This window comes from Castor canadensis, chromosome 10 (genome assembly GCF_047511655.1).
Source record: "Castor canadensis chromosome 10, mCasCan1.hap1v2, whole genome shotgun sequence".
Lineage (NCBI taxonomy): Eukaryota > Metazoa > Chordata > Mammalia > Rodentia > Castoridae > Castor > Castor canadensis.
Genome location: NC_133395.1, coordinates 9092258 through 9109993, shown reverse-complemented (window position 1 = coordinate 9109993; position 17736 = coordinate 9092258). Strand labels below are relative to the sequence as shown.

Below are 17736 nucleotides of genomic sequence, written 5' to 3'. Positions count from 1 at the left end.
CTACATCATGTACTTTACCTGATACTAATATAGTCAAACCAGTTTTCTTTTTATTAGCATATGCATGATATATCTTTTCCCATCTTTTTAACCTACTTATGTCATTATATTTGAAACAAATGTTTTATATTCAGCATGTAATTGGATCATAATTTTGATCCACTCTGCTAGTAGGACTTTCAATGGGTATTTAGAACATTTACATAAAGATAATCACTAATATGTTAGGACCTAAGCTTTCCATTCTACAAAATTTTTTCTTTCTTTTTTTTGGTTGGGACTGGACTTTGAACGCAGGGCGTCAGGCTTACAAAGCAGGTGGTCTACTGCTTGAGCTACACCTCCAAGCTCTTCTGTTCTGGTTATTTTGGAGACAGAATCTCACTATCTGCCTGGGCTAGCCTTGAACCATAATTCTCCCAATCTGTCTCCCAAGTAGCTAGGATTATAGGTGTGAGCCATTTTATAAAATTTTACATGTTTTTTAGTGGTTGCTCTAGCAGTTTCACTATGCAGATACACTTAATCACATTCCATAGGTATAACTACTTACTACTTCACTACAAATTCAGGATGTGAGCTGGGTGGTGTTTGACATTTCTCCCTTCTAAAGCCTTCTGCTGTGTTGTGTTGATTCTGGTTGGTTTCATGTGTTGACTACCTGAAAGTTCTTTCCAGAACTTCAAATATGTATTGAAAAATACATTAAAACTTACTATTTAGGTACATTTATTCACCTTCTTTTAACACATACTTGTAGGAAATATTTCTTTCATGTACAGTGAGGATACAGTTTTTGTTTTCAACAATAAAATCTACAGGATTGTTATGAGTTCTACATGTCTATGTCCTTTGTTCGTTCCTAATATTCCACGTTTCCTGCTGTCCTTTCCTTTCTGAATGAGGAATTTCCTGTAGCAATTATTTCTCTAGAAGGTCTTCTGGTGACAAAGTTAAAAACTTTTCCTTCATCTGAGAATGTGTCATCTTCATTACTGAAAGATATTGAGTATAGAATTCTGCTTTGAAAACTTTTTTTGCCATGCTGGGGATTGAACCTAGAGTCTTCGACGTGAGAGGCAGTCACTTGAGCTACACCCCACCCTAAACGCTCTTTTAAGTATGCAAGAAATGTACCACTTACTTCAGGCTCCATGGTTTCTGAGAAATAAACTGCTATTGTAATTATTTTTCCCTACAGGTAATGAGTGGTTTCTTTCTGAATGCTTTTTTTTTTCAATTTTTAAAATCATGATATATCTTTTATGAATTTCTTTGAGTTTGTCCTGTTTAGGGATTCCTCAGTTTCTTGAACTATCTTCAAGTTCAATGATTCTTTCCCCTGTCATTTTGATTCTGCTATTGAGCACACAGACTGTCTTTTAAATTTGTTACTTTTCCAGTTTTAAATTTTTCAATTGATGTTCCAATGTTCATTCTTGAAACAAATGAGCAAAATAGTTTAATATAAAGTCTAAGATTTTATTTTCTCAAGACTGTGCATAATTGCTCATTGGAGCATTTTATGGTGACTGTTTTAAAGATCCTTGGCAAATTAAGTTCTGAAATTTCCTAGTTCTTGGTGTGATAACTGATATTTGATTATATTGTAGATATTTTGAGCATGGATAACCCAATTTCTCTTTAAATCTTCTAATTTTGCATGTAATTGGTTTTATTCCAGTTTGGAACTTACCTTCTGGCTTTTCTTTCTTTTTTGGGGGGGGTTGGGAATTTTGTTTGTCAACTTAGTTTTTAAGGCCTTTGCAGTACTATTTGGATCCACCCCATTTGTGAACTCTCTGAGGTCAATATGAATCCCAGATGACATGCAGTCACCTTGTATGGCAAGGTGAAATGTAGTTTACTTTTACAACCTTTTGCTGTGTTCATTCTGGTTAAATATAAGCAAGATCATCTACTTATAAGGATGAAAGTGTTTAAAGTTCGAGGAAGGACGTGAAGAGATGAGACAGCTAAAAGAGAGATAGGCAGTGGATAGATTATGGAAATACACACTAAGGCTAACCAGAGTTTTAGTGTCACAAGTGTAAAATGATTCCAATTAAAGTGACTCTGTATATAAGTTAAACTGGTGGAAGAATACAATGAATCCAGCTTTAGTTTCTCACTACTTTCAATGTTCCCTTTTCCCCACTCATACTACCCCTCATTGACCTCTTGTTTTTGCTTTTGACAAAACTACAGAAAATTGAGCATTGAAGCAAATTAAAGCATACATAGGGCTATGGCAACATGGAGTATTTTTAACTTGTGAGGGCAACACAGTGGCATCTACTGGACACTACATGAACTGCTAGTTCAAGGTACTTCCATTCCATAATTAGATGGAACCACTTTCCTGTTACATAATTTGTCAAGCTGAGTTTTTAACCATTACTGAAAGAAAAGAAAATACTGAAGAAGAATTAGCATTGAGTGTCCAATCTAACTCCAAAGTTTGAGTTGTGTGGTACCTAACAGGTATGCTATTCCACTAAGAGTGAAATTTAAAAATTTTTTAGTTTTAATTTATCTATATTATTCTTTAAAAAACAGCTACTAAGTTGTTAAGGTACAAACTTCTAATTAGATTGTTTGGACTTATGCTATTTAATGTACATTTTTAATGTTTATTTTGACTTAGAGGTGAAGTGGAAAAGTAAGAGACACTAAGGTATCCATCATTAACTAAAAACACTTGGGACCTGAAGATTTAAGGATGAATTCCTGTTGTTTTATTCCTTCCAAGTAATAGGTAAGACCTTGAAGGATATTGTTCTGTGTGGTAGAAATTGTTATACCTTAGACTAAATCTCAAAGGGGGATAACTTATGACCAACACTTTCTCCATCTTACCCCACCAAGTTCACTTATTACCTTAAAACTTGAATCTTTTCTCTCTCCAGTTTTAATGACACATGGCTACACCATCACCACTGTTATAATTTGAGCATTTAAAGACAAGAAGAAATATGTACCTCTCAGCTCTCCAGATTACTGTGTCTCTACAAGACACCACACCATATAGGTCACCAGAAGACTTGACTTCGATGTATCTTTTTGTCAACTCCAAATTAGTCCAAGTAATTATGATCCAGAATTGCTTTCTTTTATCCAGAAAAGATACCAATAACATATATATGTGTGTTGAAATGAAATTCCACCAGGCTGTGTTCATGCATGCGTATGTCTATGTATGAAATGAGCCATTTAGGAAACTGACTGCTTCTCTTCCCTAATCTGACACTGAAAGTTTTCCATGCTATAACTGAGGGTATAGCTCAGTGGTAAAGGGTACAGCATACTGCAAAAAAAAAAAAAAAGACAGAGATTATGCTTATTAATTTTTGTTAGGTTCAGTACCAAGGACAAGGCCTGGCACATGGTAGACATTCAATAAATGTTTTTAATAGAACACGGAAATTAATAAATTAATGTTATCGGATTTGTATAAGCAGAGGAACTATAAAAACTAAAGAAAGTTGAGCTTCAGGGTCCCCAAAATTTGTAAGAGTAAGGTATTTTTTACTACCATTAGTTAAAAACATTATCTCTTTCTGCTTTGACCATCCCTCTACATATTCCCTGTTCTGTGAGATTAGAGGGTGCAAACTGTTTTGGGACTAAGCTCATGGAAGACTGAGTTAGGATGCAGTTAGTTAGGGCTTAGTGTGCTATGTATTTATGTGACTGACATTCACTTTGTGTACAGTTATGCTAGCCATCCTTATGTACAAATAGCTTCCAGGAATCCTATGAAGAACACATCCCAAATGGTGACACCAGAGTCAAGATGAGCTATATCACAATGTGAAAGCCTTCCAATGTGCCCAGAACTGAAGCAATGTGCAGAGTAGTGAAGAAACAAGCCTGGAAAGGTATAGTATAGGAATGTGGGCTGTGAAAGAGGTTTCCATTCATCAGGTATGTAAAATTATAGGCTGATAAATATTTCTGTACAACATCTAGTCAAAAAGAATGTTATCTTCTGACAGAAATGTCCTCAAAAGAGTATATATTTACTGTTTTTTGAGGACTACGTTCTATAGGACTTAGTTATGTTATAGACAGAATTTTGTGTCTGTGGGGTACAAATTTATACCAGTACCACAAATAGCAAGAACATCTGTGGGTGAAATGATATATTTTATTCATCCTAATTTATTGGTGTATACCTTACCACATCTTCTGCTCTGATGAAGCCTGGTGATTCCAAATGAAAGGGTGTACACAATTATTAGAGTTAGCAAAAGTGCCTGAGTTTTCTGAATTGTCAATAATAGAATTTGATCAGCCACTAGACTGGATTACTTTTGATCTTTCTATAAAAACATACTACAAAGTTATTTTATGAAGAGATGATCAAATAGTCAAAAATGTAGGAAAATATGTACCAAGTAGTTAACTAAAATATTCTTCTGGACTTAGGATGTTTTGGGTTCAATTATTACATATATAAGTTATGTGGTGATATCTTTTCTGGCTCTAAATAAAAATGCCCTTTCATATCTAATTTTGTTTTCAATGCTCTGTAATATTTTTTTCTTTTGAATAAACAGACATCTGATGTCCTAGTGACAGTTCTTCACAATATAACATCTAGTCACTTAATTGTCCCTTATCATTTTATGGCAAGAAGTTAAGCTACTTCTAACAGGTCTAATTTGCATTGCCAGAAGTGACAGGAAATCTTCTGAAGCATACATTTAATTTTAAATGATACAACACTCATTAGTCTATTTGGATTTTCAGGAAAAATTGCTGTTATTTTTGGATATGATAATGGTATTATAGTTATGTTAAAATTAGCTCTTATCTTTTGGAGATATATAATAAAGTATTTATTGATCAAATGATGTATACAGGATTTGCTTCAAAATACTAATGGAAGACTGAATGGGAAGTGGATAAGGCAGGTTTGGTCACAGGTTGATAGTTTGGAATGTGGTTAATGGGTATACAGAAGTCTGTCATGCTATTGTGTGTGCTCAAAGTTCTCTATAATAAAAGTATTAAGCTATTCAAGCTGGTTGTCAAACTCAATGGACATAAGAGTACTTGTCCTGTAATACGTGGCATTTGACACTGCTATCTGAAATGCTTCCTCCTTTATCCCTATGCGTCTTTTCTCCTAACTCTCTAGACATTCTCCACCTTATATATAGGGTAAAATTCCTCCCCCTCTCCCTCCAGGCATTGGGGTAGGGTGGAAAAGGATGTCTGTGTCTGCAGACTGCTCCTCTAGCATTATGAGGAGGCAGCATCAACTAAAAGGAGTTCACACATGGTAGGACTAAACCCAAAGACATCTACTCTTCCATTATGGACTCCAAAAACAACTGAACAAATCTGCCTCAGAAATAAAATATATCAACTGAGGATACATTTGACATTGTTATTTTATTTTTTCTAGAATACCATAATAGCAACCAGCATTCCAATTCAGAGGAATGTATATATGGTAATATTAACTTTGATGAACTGGACTAACAGGCCCTGAGAGTGACCCCAACAACTTTTTGGATGAGTTCCAAATATTCCAAGAACCCGAAATCTTTGCCACCAAGGGAACTTTGAAGTTTCTCTTCTTTAAGGTTTTGGGAGGAACAGTGAAGCGAATGGTTTGGGGTAAAATTTCCAGTGAGTCTGCTGGTCTACAGGCATAAAAAAAGGGCTGGTTTTGTTTTCCTTCTGAATGGAAGTTGATATCCTCCCTATGAAGTTTTGATGCTGACCTATGTTTGTTTTGGGAACAATCTGACCTGTCTCCTTTCTCCTTTCTTGGGTGTTTCTCTTTACTGGGTTCATGACTGTAATCACAATCCCAGTGAACACTGCGCTTTCTAAATTCAAATTTGGCCTTCTTTCTTTCTTTGCTTTCAGAATGCATGTGAGGCTTGCTATTCTTTTTTCCATATTGTAATTTAATATTTGATTCAGTGGAGGAAGTTGAGGAATAACTTGTGCTTGTTGAAGTCCATGAAAGTTTCTCTTCACTGAATGATATGGAAGATGATATAGACTGAATTTCCACCGTGTTTGATGAACTAACGCACACCCACTCAGGAGACAGCATGTTGGAGGATGATTTATATTTCCTGCTTCTGTGAGAGTCACAAGAACTGTAAAATGGTTTCAAATAAGTTGCTTCTTTTATTTTGTAGATTTTTTTCAAAGGAATGCCTTTCTGTAATTCAAATAGAACGTTCTGTGAAACCTGACTTAAGAAAGGGCTGGCTTCAAAAAACATACTTTCCTCACTCCCATCTGATTCAAGAGTTGGATATTCCTCCAAGTTAGCAGAACTCTCAGTATTTATCTGAATATTAGTGGAATCATCAGAAATCTGAGTTGAGTGTGAATCAAGTAAATCAGTGGTATTTTCCCAAGTCCTTAAATCAGAAGTGTTATATGTTTTTGTTTCTTGAAACTGTACGTGACATTGCTTGTCTTCTTCTGGAGTCTGGTGGGATTTTATCTCTGAAAGAACTCTAGTGTCTTTCTGCCCCACACTGCATAGATTATGATCAAAGTCATGCACACTGATTGGCTCCAGGAATTTTCTGAAGAGTAATGAGTTTTCATGGGGACTTTGCTTTTTGAAAGAAATACGTTGTTCTAACAGTTCTGTATCAAGGGAAGGAGTAAAACCTTCTCCACTATCATCTATTTTTTTACATGCTGAAACTGTGTTTAATTTAAGAGTGTGTTTGGGAAGTGCTTTTGGCTTAGGGAACGTACTATCAACAGAAAGCCCCAGGTGAAAGCGGAGGTGTTTGTATTGTAAATCAAGATCGATTTCATGAAGAGATTTTTCCTCAAAAAATAATAAAATTTTGCTTTTCTGTTTTGGTACTTGGACAACAGTATGCATACAGTTGTTAAGTGAAGGTTTCATTCTGTCTGAGGCACTGGCCATTGCACAAGAGTCTCTTACAATTTTGGAAAAAGCTTTCATTTGTATCTCCAATGTTTTAATAGAAAGATGCATGAAAAGTTTATCTTTTTCTTTTACTGAATAGCTTTGGAGAACATGAGTCAATGGGATCTCACTAGCAGAAGTCACTAATGATGTCTGACTATCTCTCATTTTAATATTCTTCAACATTGGGATGACCTTCTTGCTACTTGAAACATTAGGACTCCATGTCTTCATGGAGCTGAGAGGAGGACAGTCTTTTTGGTAATTGTGTTTTAAGTTAAATTCTACAGTACCAACCCCTTCTGAAGACATAAAATCTACTTTTTTATGTCTTGGATAGAGCTTCCAGCTGTTATCTTCTGAACTATCCCCTTTTGAATAAAAGATAAACTTTCGTAAGGATATTTTTGCCATTTCTGGTATCAAATTCAGTTTTATTTCAAGTGCTTTTGAATGTAGATGATTAGTGAGTTTATTTTTTTCTTCAGCAGTAAAATGTTTCAAAAGGTGTTTGTGCTGCAATCTGGAATATGTTGTTGGTGATATATCTAGATCCTCTGGAAAAGGTGATGATTTCAACTCATCAGGTTTATAAGCTTGTACTTTTCCTGATTTGTCAGAAAAAACTTTGTCTTGGGTCATATTTCCTACTTGGAATTTAAAGACACTTTTAATTGCTTCATAAATGAGAAATAAACTTTCTGCACTTGTACCATCTCCAGGTATTTTGAATTCATCATTTTTAACTTGAGGTGGTGTAAGAATGGTTCTTGGAACAATTTCTTGTTGCTGGACCTTTTGTGTGGTAGTGTTGCATATGGAGTCATCCTGATTCCTTTGCTTCGGAAGCAAGGAATACTCCCCAGTATCAAATAACTGAGTTTTACATTGTGGTTCTTCTACCACTGGAGATGGAATATTCACACTTATAGTCCTTTTCATGTGGGTTTCCACAATTCCCATTGGATCATCAAACAAAAATGGACAGTCTATGGGTGTCAGAATGCATTCTGCCATCTTTTCTTCTTGTTTAGTCATATGCATGTCAGGTTTTTTTATAATCCTAAAGTCATTATACCCTGGAACAAGCTTCTCTCTTGTTTGTGGAGTTAATTTTTTTTTATTTATTTCACCTTTAAGGTTTGCTTCTGATTTGACATGAGGAAGTTTTTGCATTTGTTGTTCACTCACAAAAGGTTGGGAATCCTGTGGAACTGTGTTTGTAAGATTCTGTTCCCTCTTTCTTATTAAGGTGTCCTTCTTAATAATTTCACTAGTGTTTGGTGACTTCTCCTGGAATTCAGAAAGGCAGTCTTTCTTTTCCCTTACTAGGTTTGTCTCAGATTCAACAGTTTCCTCAGTATGAGGCAGACTCATGGAAATAGAAAGGCTTCTGATAAACATTCCTGGGATATTTTCACTACATGAAACCATGTAGATTGGTTTTTTGTCAACAAATTCTAATTTTATTCTTTTGCTTGGAGTGCCATGTCCGGTGATACCAAGAATTTGTGAAACTGGGTGCTTTTGGATTTTCATAGTTACATACTTGGGGTTCAGTTCTCTTTTCAGACTTGTTATTGTTAATAAGCCCTTCTGGTCTTTAAGAGAAAGAGGGATAAGGGCATGAAATGAATCCAGAACATTTCTTTGAGACAATTTTTGTACCTGAATGTTTTGTTCTGCAAAACTAGACAATTCTAGTTCCTGTTCTTGCTTTTGCTTGACTGGGCAGTTGTTCTCTGTGTGAGTGATTACCTGAGATTTCTCTGCCCCTGGAGCTAGAACACCCAGGCTCACAATTCTGCTTGTGTCCATTATGTTCTCCTTCTCCAGGTTGACAGTGTTCTCGTGCATTTCTGTTTTGTCTTCTTCTAGATGTACAGTTGTGTTCGTGTCTACTTTAAATTTCCCTTCTTCCTGACCCACAGCACTGTTATTGCCCATTTCCAGCTTTTTCTGTTCCAGATTTATAGTGGTGCTCGTGTTAGCTTCATCCTTTTCCTCCGGGTGTCCAGATTGAAAAAGAGTCCAGGGTGGTTTAAGGAACTTCTGAAGCAATTCTAGAGCACGCTTTTCTTGCTCTGGAATAAGCGATGCTGGATCTTCTTTTCCTCTTTGAGCATTACACGCTGTGACATCCATGTGCTCTCCTGTTAGTATTTGTAGGCTGCGGTACACTGTAGCTTTCTTGTCTGTATCTGTTTCTAAGAGTGTTTCCTGCTTTCTATTCTGAAGTGGTAGCTTAAGAGAAAGGGTAGATTTTGGCATGGTCTTGTGCCCAAATTTAGACTGTGCCATTACTTGCTTTTTCATGGTATGTTTCTCTTCTGTATTTTGAAGGGTACTGGAGTTGGTGATATTTATTTCTTCAAGTGATTCTAACCCTTCAGGAGAAAACATTTTGCTTACTTTATTGTTACTTTCTACATTTTTCTCTGGCTTATGAAGTTCACTTAAGACCACAGACTCTGGAGACACTTTCGATGATGCTTCCTGTTTGCTAGTATCTGTCTCTGTTGCAGAAAATCCTTTTGACTTTAAAGGGGTGCCACATGTGATATATATTTCCTTGGATGTTTTTCTTGGCAGTGAAATTGAAGCCTTAGGGCTTATTTTATGGTTTAAATTATTCATGATTTCAGATTGTTTCTTCAGATTTCCAATTTTGATTGAGTTCATTGTGGGGAAGGAATGAAAGGTAGCCAAAGGTTCTTTTCTATTTTCTTTTCCATTTTGTAGATTGATTAAAATATTACCAGTAACTGGCTTCATATATGTTCCCCCTTCATAATTTGATGATTCATGGAAGCTTCCCATGGAAAAAGAGGAACTTGTTAAAGTTGACATGCTTTCTGTGGGAGATCTGGCAGTGGAAGTTTTAGAATCTTTATATTCCTTTGGCTTATCTTGTTGTCCTATCAAAGGCAATTCTATCATTTTCCAACTTCTGATGGTACCAAGTTCCGTGAAATAAATGTTCTCATCTTGTGAGTCTGAATCTCTTTCTGATTTAACTTGTGGAGGTTCATTCCTTTGCTGAACACTCATCATGAAGTCTGAAGTCCACTGTTGCTCTGCCTCCTTCTGGAGCACATGATGTTCTGTTCCTTTAACGTTTTTATTGGCATTTTGAACAGACTCTCTATTCGCTGTTTCCTCAGCATCTGATGATTCCTGGAGATTTTCCTGTGAACAAGAGGCTCCTCTGTTCTCTGCTGTATCTTCATCTACTTTGTCCCCTGAATCCAGACAAAAGGGAGGTGCCAAAGGTATGGAAAGGAAATTCTTTGTCAGGAATACACATGGTTCACCTTTATCTTTGTGCACTTTTTTCTCCTGCACCTTCATATTCAGCATGAATCCCTTTGTATTAAGGATATGTGGAATCAGTGAAATCCTTGCCTTTTTGCAATACACCTTGATCGTCAGGTCTACTGTTTTCATTTTACTTCCTTCTTTTTTCTGGGTCATAAATTGTTTTCCTTTTCTGACATCACCATTCATGGCTTCTATGGCTGCTCTCTTCTCTGCTTCCGATAATGCTGGAAGTGTTAGTGGAAGAAAAGATATTTTACTTCCAATCCTTTCTTTATCTAATTGCACACTTTCATCTTGTTTAAAGTGAGGTGGAATCGGTTTGGAAACATAAGTTTTTCTTAGTTCTATACTTTGTGTTTCACCTTGACCTTCATGTTCCTTTGCCTTGTGCCTTTTAACATCCAGGTGCAGTTCTGTTCTATGGAGCTTATAGGAAGGAGGTGATTTTCTTGCCTTCAAAATTATATCTGTGCCTCTCCTACTTATTGTTTCTTTAAAGTCTGTCTCTTCTTTCTGAAGCATATGTTGTAGTTCAGCATCTTTCATTATATCACCTTTGATTGCCTCTGTGGGTACTGCTTCTCCCCCATTTGATATTCTCTGCAAAGATGACTTTGTAAGTCTTAGCATTTCATCATCTAATTCTATTTTCTTACCTGATATGATGTGAGGCAGAGATGGTAATGAGGTAGAAGATTTGGTGAGAACCACTCCTGGTTTATCTTTATATTCTTGCCCCTTTATTTTCTGCTGTTTGGGGAACATTGTGATCTTTCCTATTTGTGCTTCATTCTCTTCCTTGTTCCCTGGCACATGTTTTCCATTTTGTAGATTGATTAAAATATCACTAGTATCTGGCTTCATATATGTACCACCTTCATAATCTAATGTTTCCTGGAAGTTTACCATGAAAAAAGAGGATCTTGTTGATGTTATCCTGCTTTCTTCCTTGATTCCGGCATTTGTGTTAAGGAAAGTTGGGGAAGATCTAGCAGTGTGAATATTAGTCAACACCAGACCTGGCTCACTTTTATCTTCCTGGACCTTTTCCTCTTGCTGAAACTGTGTGAGAGACAATTTTTTAATTCCATGTGCCAGAACTGTAATTAGTTCATTTTTATCTTCTTTCATTTTTCTCTTTTGCTCTTGAATTTTCCTCTGCAACTCTTTGGTACTAAGTTTATGTGAAAGTGACAATTTTCTCATCTTCAGATCCATACATTTGGGGATCTTTTTGAATTTCCTGTCTACTTTGTATCTATCTTTTTCTTCTTCCATTGTTATGGATTGTATCAGTTCTTTTCTGTTGCTATCCAGTGACTCCAGTGAGTCAGTATACCTTTTTTTATCTAACTCTGGTACATTCTGAATTGTTAGTATTGTAGAACAGAATTGTGTTCTTCCTAGTGTGCCTTCCTTTTCATTCACTCTATTGTCCTGTTTCAGGCAAAATGGGGAAGGTAATGAAGCAGTCTTCTTCAGAACCATTCCTGTTTCACTTTTGTCTTCTTGCATTTTTTCCCTTTTCTCTTTAATACTCAAAGGAAGTATTATTCTTTTGTGTAGATGTGCAGGTGGAGATATCTCTGTTCTCAAAGTTATTCTTTCAGGGAATATTCTTTTTGTGTCTTCTATTTTTACAATGCCCTCTGCCTCTTCATATGGCCTTTGTAGATTTGCTTTTGCTATTATATTATGTGAGCTAACACCTCTATTTGAACGTGCATATCTGATTTCTTCTGCACTTGATGATACTAGAAGCTTTACTTGGAAAGGAGAGAATCCATGTTGAGATGGAGAAGGCATAGAAGGATCAGTTTTTGTCAGAACCACATTAGGGTCTGTTGTTTTTTCTTCCTTCTGTTCTTCTTTTTCTTCATTGTTCCACTGTGGTTCCTTTCTCTTGCTCAGAGTACTGTACTCATTGATATTGAATGTAGAAGGAGGCGACGATGTCCTCTCCTGGAAAACTGGGCTATTGGGGTGTATCAAGTCATTTGTAGTTAAGGTTTGTACTCTGTCTTCTGTCAATGGTAGATACTTTCTTTTCTTCACATGGCTAGCAATAGATTCCATTGATGCTGTTTTCTTTGCAAGCAAGTCTTCCTGGAGCACAGGGTGTAGCACACAGCTTTTAATTATTCCTGGTTCTTCTTTTTCTTCTTCTTCCTTTAATGTGTCTAATTTAGAGAGAGCTGAAGAGGTGACAAAAGGACAAGTTTTGCTCAGAAGCAGAACTGTTTCTTCACTGCCTCCCTTTCTCTCTTTCTTTTGCTCTTTGGTATTCACTTGCAGTTCTTTTTCTTTGATTATATGAGTAAGGTGTGACTTATCCGCCCTCACAGCTATGCACTTGGGATGCATTATGGTTTTCTCAAAAATATTTGGTTTATTCTCTTCTACGTGTGTCATGTATTTTGTTGTTTTTGAATTGGTTGAGATGTCATTTAAAGACAACACTGTGTGCTTTAATTTTTCTGTATCTGATGATTCTATGTTTTGTGAAGGTGGGAGAAAAGATCTTGTTACTACTTGTTTCTCTTCCTTGATTTTTATTCCTTTATCTAACTTACTGTGAAATAAAGGTAAAGTTAGAACTTCATCTAGTTCACTTTTTGTTTCCTTCACTTGTCCCAGATTTTCATGTACATTTGTTTGTTCTTCTTTAGTTTGGGGGCCACTGTACTCAGTGATACTGGATACAGGTGAAAGTGGTAATTGACTTGACTTGGAAGCCCCACTTTCAGGGTACATTATATATTTCATATTTACTTCTTTTCCTCTCCCTACTCCTTTTTGTGGCTGGTGCTCTTGTACCATTTTTATATCATTTGTTTTATCTTCTCCAATTGACTTTATATATGCTATTTTCCCTGCACCAAATGATTTCTGGTACTGTAGTTGTGAAATAGCAGATTTTGTTTTTCCTGGTATGTCTTCTTCTCCTTCTATTTCTCTGTCTAATTCATGAAGAGTTTGAGAAGACTCAAAAGGAAAATATATATACAGAACTATATCCTCTTCTTTTTTACCTTCTTGATCTGTTTTTCCTTGCTTTTTACCTTCTGTACCTGCTTTCTCTGGCTCTTTACCCTCGGGATCTGTTTTCCCTTGATCTTGGCCTTCTGGATCCATTTCCCCTTCCTCTTCACCATCTGGATCCCATTCCTCTTGTTCTTCACATTTTCCATTTGTTTTCCCTTGCTCCTGACCTTCCAAATATATTTTCTCTTGTTCTTTACTATCTTGATCTATTTCTTCTTGCTGCTCACTGTCTTGACCACATTCTTCTTGTTCTTTTCTTGCTCCATTTGTTTTCCTTTGCTCTTGAATATCCAGATCCATCTTTCTTTGTTCTTTACTGTCTTGATCTACTTCCCCTTGCTCTCCATCAGGATCCCATTCCTCTTGGTCTTTACATTCTCCATTTGTTTTCTCTTGCTCTTGGCCTTGTACATCTATTTCTCCTTGTTGTTTACTCTCTTGAGCCATTTTCCCTTGCTCTTCATCTTCTTTATCCCATTTTTCATGCTTCTTACCTTCATCTGTTTTCTCTTGTTCTTGGGCTTGTAGACCCATTTTCCCTTGTCCTTTAACGTCTCCATCTTCTTTTCCCTGTTTTTTACCTTCTGGATCTGTCTTCTTTTGCTTTTGGCCTTCTGGATCCATTTTCCCATAATCTTTACCATTGTAATCCAATTTAGCTTGCTCTTTACCTTCCTTATCTGTTTTCCTTTGATTTTGGTCTTCTGCATTCATTTTACCCTGCTCTTTATTACCTTGGTCCCATTTCCCTTGCTTTTTATTATCTAGATCTGTTTTCTCCTGTTCTTTGCTTTCTAGATCCACTTTCCGTTGCTTTTTGCTATCTGATTTCTCTTGTTCTTTACCTTCTCCATCTGTTTTCCTTTGACCTGGGTCTTCTAGACCTACTTTTCCATGATCTTTATTGCGTTGATCCCACTTCCTTTGCTCTTTATGGTCTAGATCCACTTTCTCTTGTTCTTTACCTTCTCTGTCAACTTTCCTTTGTTCATTACTTTCTCCATCCACTGTCTCTTGGTCTTTGCCATCATAATCCCGTTTCCCAAGTTCTTCACTTTCTCCGTAGGTTTTTTCTTGCTTTTCACTTTGTGAAACCATTTTTCTTTGCTCTTTAGGATTCAATGGCTGGTCCTGTGAATGTGCCTTGTTTCCTTCCAAAACTTTATCTTTTGAATGCACTATATCTTTCTTGGCTAATATTTTTATTCTATCCTCTCTTTTCTGTGGCATATGTTCTTTTACTTTTTGTGTATCACTTGTGGTATTACTCTCAATGGACTCCTTACTTGCTTCTCTCACTACATCTGAAGATTTCTGGTGTGATAGTTCTGGAAGAGAATATCTTGTCACTTCAGTTATAGTTGAGTCCACTTCAGTGTAAGGGGGAAGAGAGATGGAAGATTTGCTCTGAATCTCATCTGGTTTATCTTCCTGTACCTTTTTCTCTTTTTCTTCATCGTTCAATTGTAATTCCTGTAACTCTGAAGATTGCTTCACCCCCAAAGTTATTCTTTCGGACTGCATTATTTCTTCATAGGTTATTTCCACCCTGTCTTTCTGTGACAAATGTTTTGCTCTTTTTATACTGCTTAAAATATCATCAGTTGGCTCCTCACACATTGCCATTGCACCTGACAATTCCTGAAGTGTTGACGTTGGAAGACAGAATTTTCTTACTCCTTGTATGTAACACTCTTTTATTTTAGGATCCCATTCTAGATTAGATGAAGAAGGAATGAAATCCCAGAGTTTATTCTGCATCATTTTCTCTCGTTTTCTCTTTTTCCTTGGTTCTTTCCCATGCAGTAACTGTTTAAAAGGTGAGTTCTTTCCTTTTAGAATGGTGCATATGAGGTCCATTATATCATTTACATCTACTCTATTTTCTCTATATTCCTTCTTCCTCTGTGGCAGACATTTTAATTCTATCATCTTGCTTAAGTGACCTGTATTAGCTGATTCTGAAAATATTTTTCTGATGTTTGATGATGCCTGGAGCTTAAGTGGTGGAAGGCAGCTCCTTGGAATTCTTGATTTACCATTTTCTACTTTAATTGTTGAATCCAAATTAGGATGTAATGGAGATGATAAAGAAGTACACAAGTTTGTCAGTTTAATACCTGATTTTCCTTTTCTTTCTTGCACCTTGTTCTTTCTAATGCCGAGTGGCAAAGGTAATTTCTTTCCATTAATTGTATGTGACCGTGACGATTTCTCTCTCTTCAAAGTAATGCGAAAGTCCATTATTTCTTTCATTGCCACTGTTTTCACACTGTCCTTCTCTTCCTGTGATATATGTTGTTTTGTTCTTTTTACACTGTCTAAGATAGTCCCATCAGTTGTCTCTTTATCCAATCTGATGTGAGGTAAACAAGGGATAGGCTCATATACTTTTGTCACAACTGAATCTGGACCACCACTCCTATGTTTCATACTTGGCATTGTCTCTTTTATGTTCCATTGCAGTTCTGGTTTGTTTGGGGTATCACAATCAGTGACATGGAATGGATCTGAAAATACTGCCTTCTTCCATTTTAGAGTTCCTCTTTGGGGGCATGTTTCGCCTTTCATAACTGCTTGTTTTTTGCTACCCTTCTGTCTCTTATTTTCATGCAAAAGATGCACAAATACAGAGAAAGAATGAAAAAGCGTTGTAGGTTGGCATGCTTCTATTTGTCTCTTTTGCTTTGCCTTGTATAATTCTACCTTATTCCTGATCCTTAGCCTGAGTGAGTTACCTTGTGATAGTGACTCAAATACCTGTGCCCCATGTGATGACTGATTTCCTTTCGAAAATAAAAGATTCTGATATTTTGTACTTTTTCCAAATGCTTCTACATGCAATGTTCTATTTTGTTTTTTCATTTGTATTGGTGTAATTGAGGGCATAAACCATTCCATACTTATTTGATCTTTAGAAAATAAGTGTAGTCCTTTTATCCTGCTTGACACATTACTTATTTCTGATAAAGCTGCCTTTGTCTGAGGCATCAAATGTGGTGGAAGATAGGGATAATTTTGAGAGTAAGATAGATGCTCCTTGATGTTGTCATAGGAAATTGGCAGGTGATGCTCTTTTCGTTCTTTTTTTCTTTTTTGAGTGTATCCATCTATTGCATCCATTTGTTTTAGTGGTATTTTAGTATGTGAAGTTGAATAGTCATGCCTTAAAACTTTTAAAGCATCTAATTTTACTTGTTGCATTGGGATATTAATTTGAAGTGTATCTGTTTTGGAGTGAGAAGTGGGCTTTGGAAGAGGCATATATGTACATTTTTCTTTCTGTTCCACCTTTTCTGTATTAGTAGTGTGGTACCATGGATCATCTACTGCCTTTAATGCTTTCTTTATCCAGGGTGATGTAATCTGACATATATCCATCAAAGAATGAGTAATACAGGTTGGAGAAGTCTTGCATATACTTTCTTGTTGATGTTCTTTTTTCCCTCTAATATGCAGATTAACTCTTTTTGTACATGGAGGTTGATCCACTGGAATACTAACTTCATTTGATGCTTTCTTTACCATTGGGTTCAAAACTTTTGAACTTAATACTGCTTTTGCTGAGAATTGCTTCTTTGAATTTTCAATATGAATTTGATGCAATATACAAGAGAAAATGCATTCCATAATATATTTTTTGTTCTGGTTACAAATATTTAGTTGCTTTGACCTCAATTTTGTGGAAAAGTTCATTTTCTTTCTATTTGATATTAATGGGCTATTAGATAATTCTGATTGCCTTTTTCTCCATGGATCTACATTGACATTTACAGAGATGCTATCACTTTCTTTCCTTGCTGTACTGACTGCCTGTTTTAAATGGAAAGGGTCTCTGATGTGGCAAGGTATAGAATCTGGGATGCTGCTAGGACTGTTAACTGGTTTTGCATATCCTCTCGGAGCTGCACATGTTTTATGCAGACCTCCTAGATTTGTATGAAAAAATTTCTGTCCTTTGGAACCTAGTAAGATATCAGTTTTCTTTAATCCTCTTCCCAATAGATCTGAAATACTTTTTGGGTTAATATACACATTTCCTTCCTTAGCTGCCTGTCCTGTGTTTTCCAAATGAAGGGGCCCCCTAATGGGCATGACAGACTTGCAGTGTGTAATGGAATTGCCTTCTTGTCTCAACAACTTTCGCTTCTTATGAGTCTTTTGTTGAAAAGCATCTAACTCTGTGAGAAAGATATTCTCTCCTTTTGAACTTGAAATATCTTTTTCCTTTGATTCTTCTGTACCCTGCAGAATTGAAACTGAACGTTTAGCAATGTCTATAATTCCTTGCTTTACTCTTTGTGCAACAAGGAATTCAGATTCTGCATATGTTCTAATTCTCGGGGTATTGAGCATACTGAAATTGATTTCTGTTTTTTGTGGAAATGCAACACGATATGCTTCTCCTTCCGAATCAACTTTCGATTTGACATGGTCCAGCTTCT

At 36.3% G+C, this 17736-nt stretch overlaps 1 protein-coding gene across 1 annotated transcript in view; it reads right to left on the bottom strand.

The window, feature by feature from the left end:
- Positions 1-5470: 5470 nt before the first annotated feature.
- The window catches only part of Ccdc168 (coiled-coil domain containing 168), a 29552-nt gene continuing 17286 nt past the window's right edge, over positions 5471-17736 (bottom strand). The window contains 5 exon segments of the mRNA XM_074044610.1: positions 5471-7783; positions 7880-9636; positions 9808-14345; positions 14400-17663; positions 17707-17734. Coding sequence (XP_073900711.1) covers positions 5471-7783; positions 7880-9636; positions 9808-14345; positions 14400-17663; positions 17707-17734 — 11900 coding nt within the window.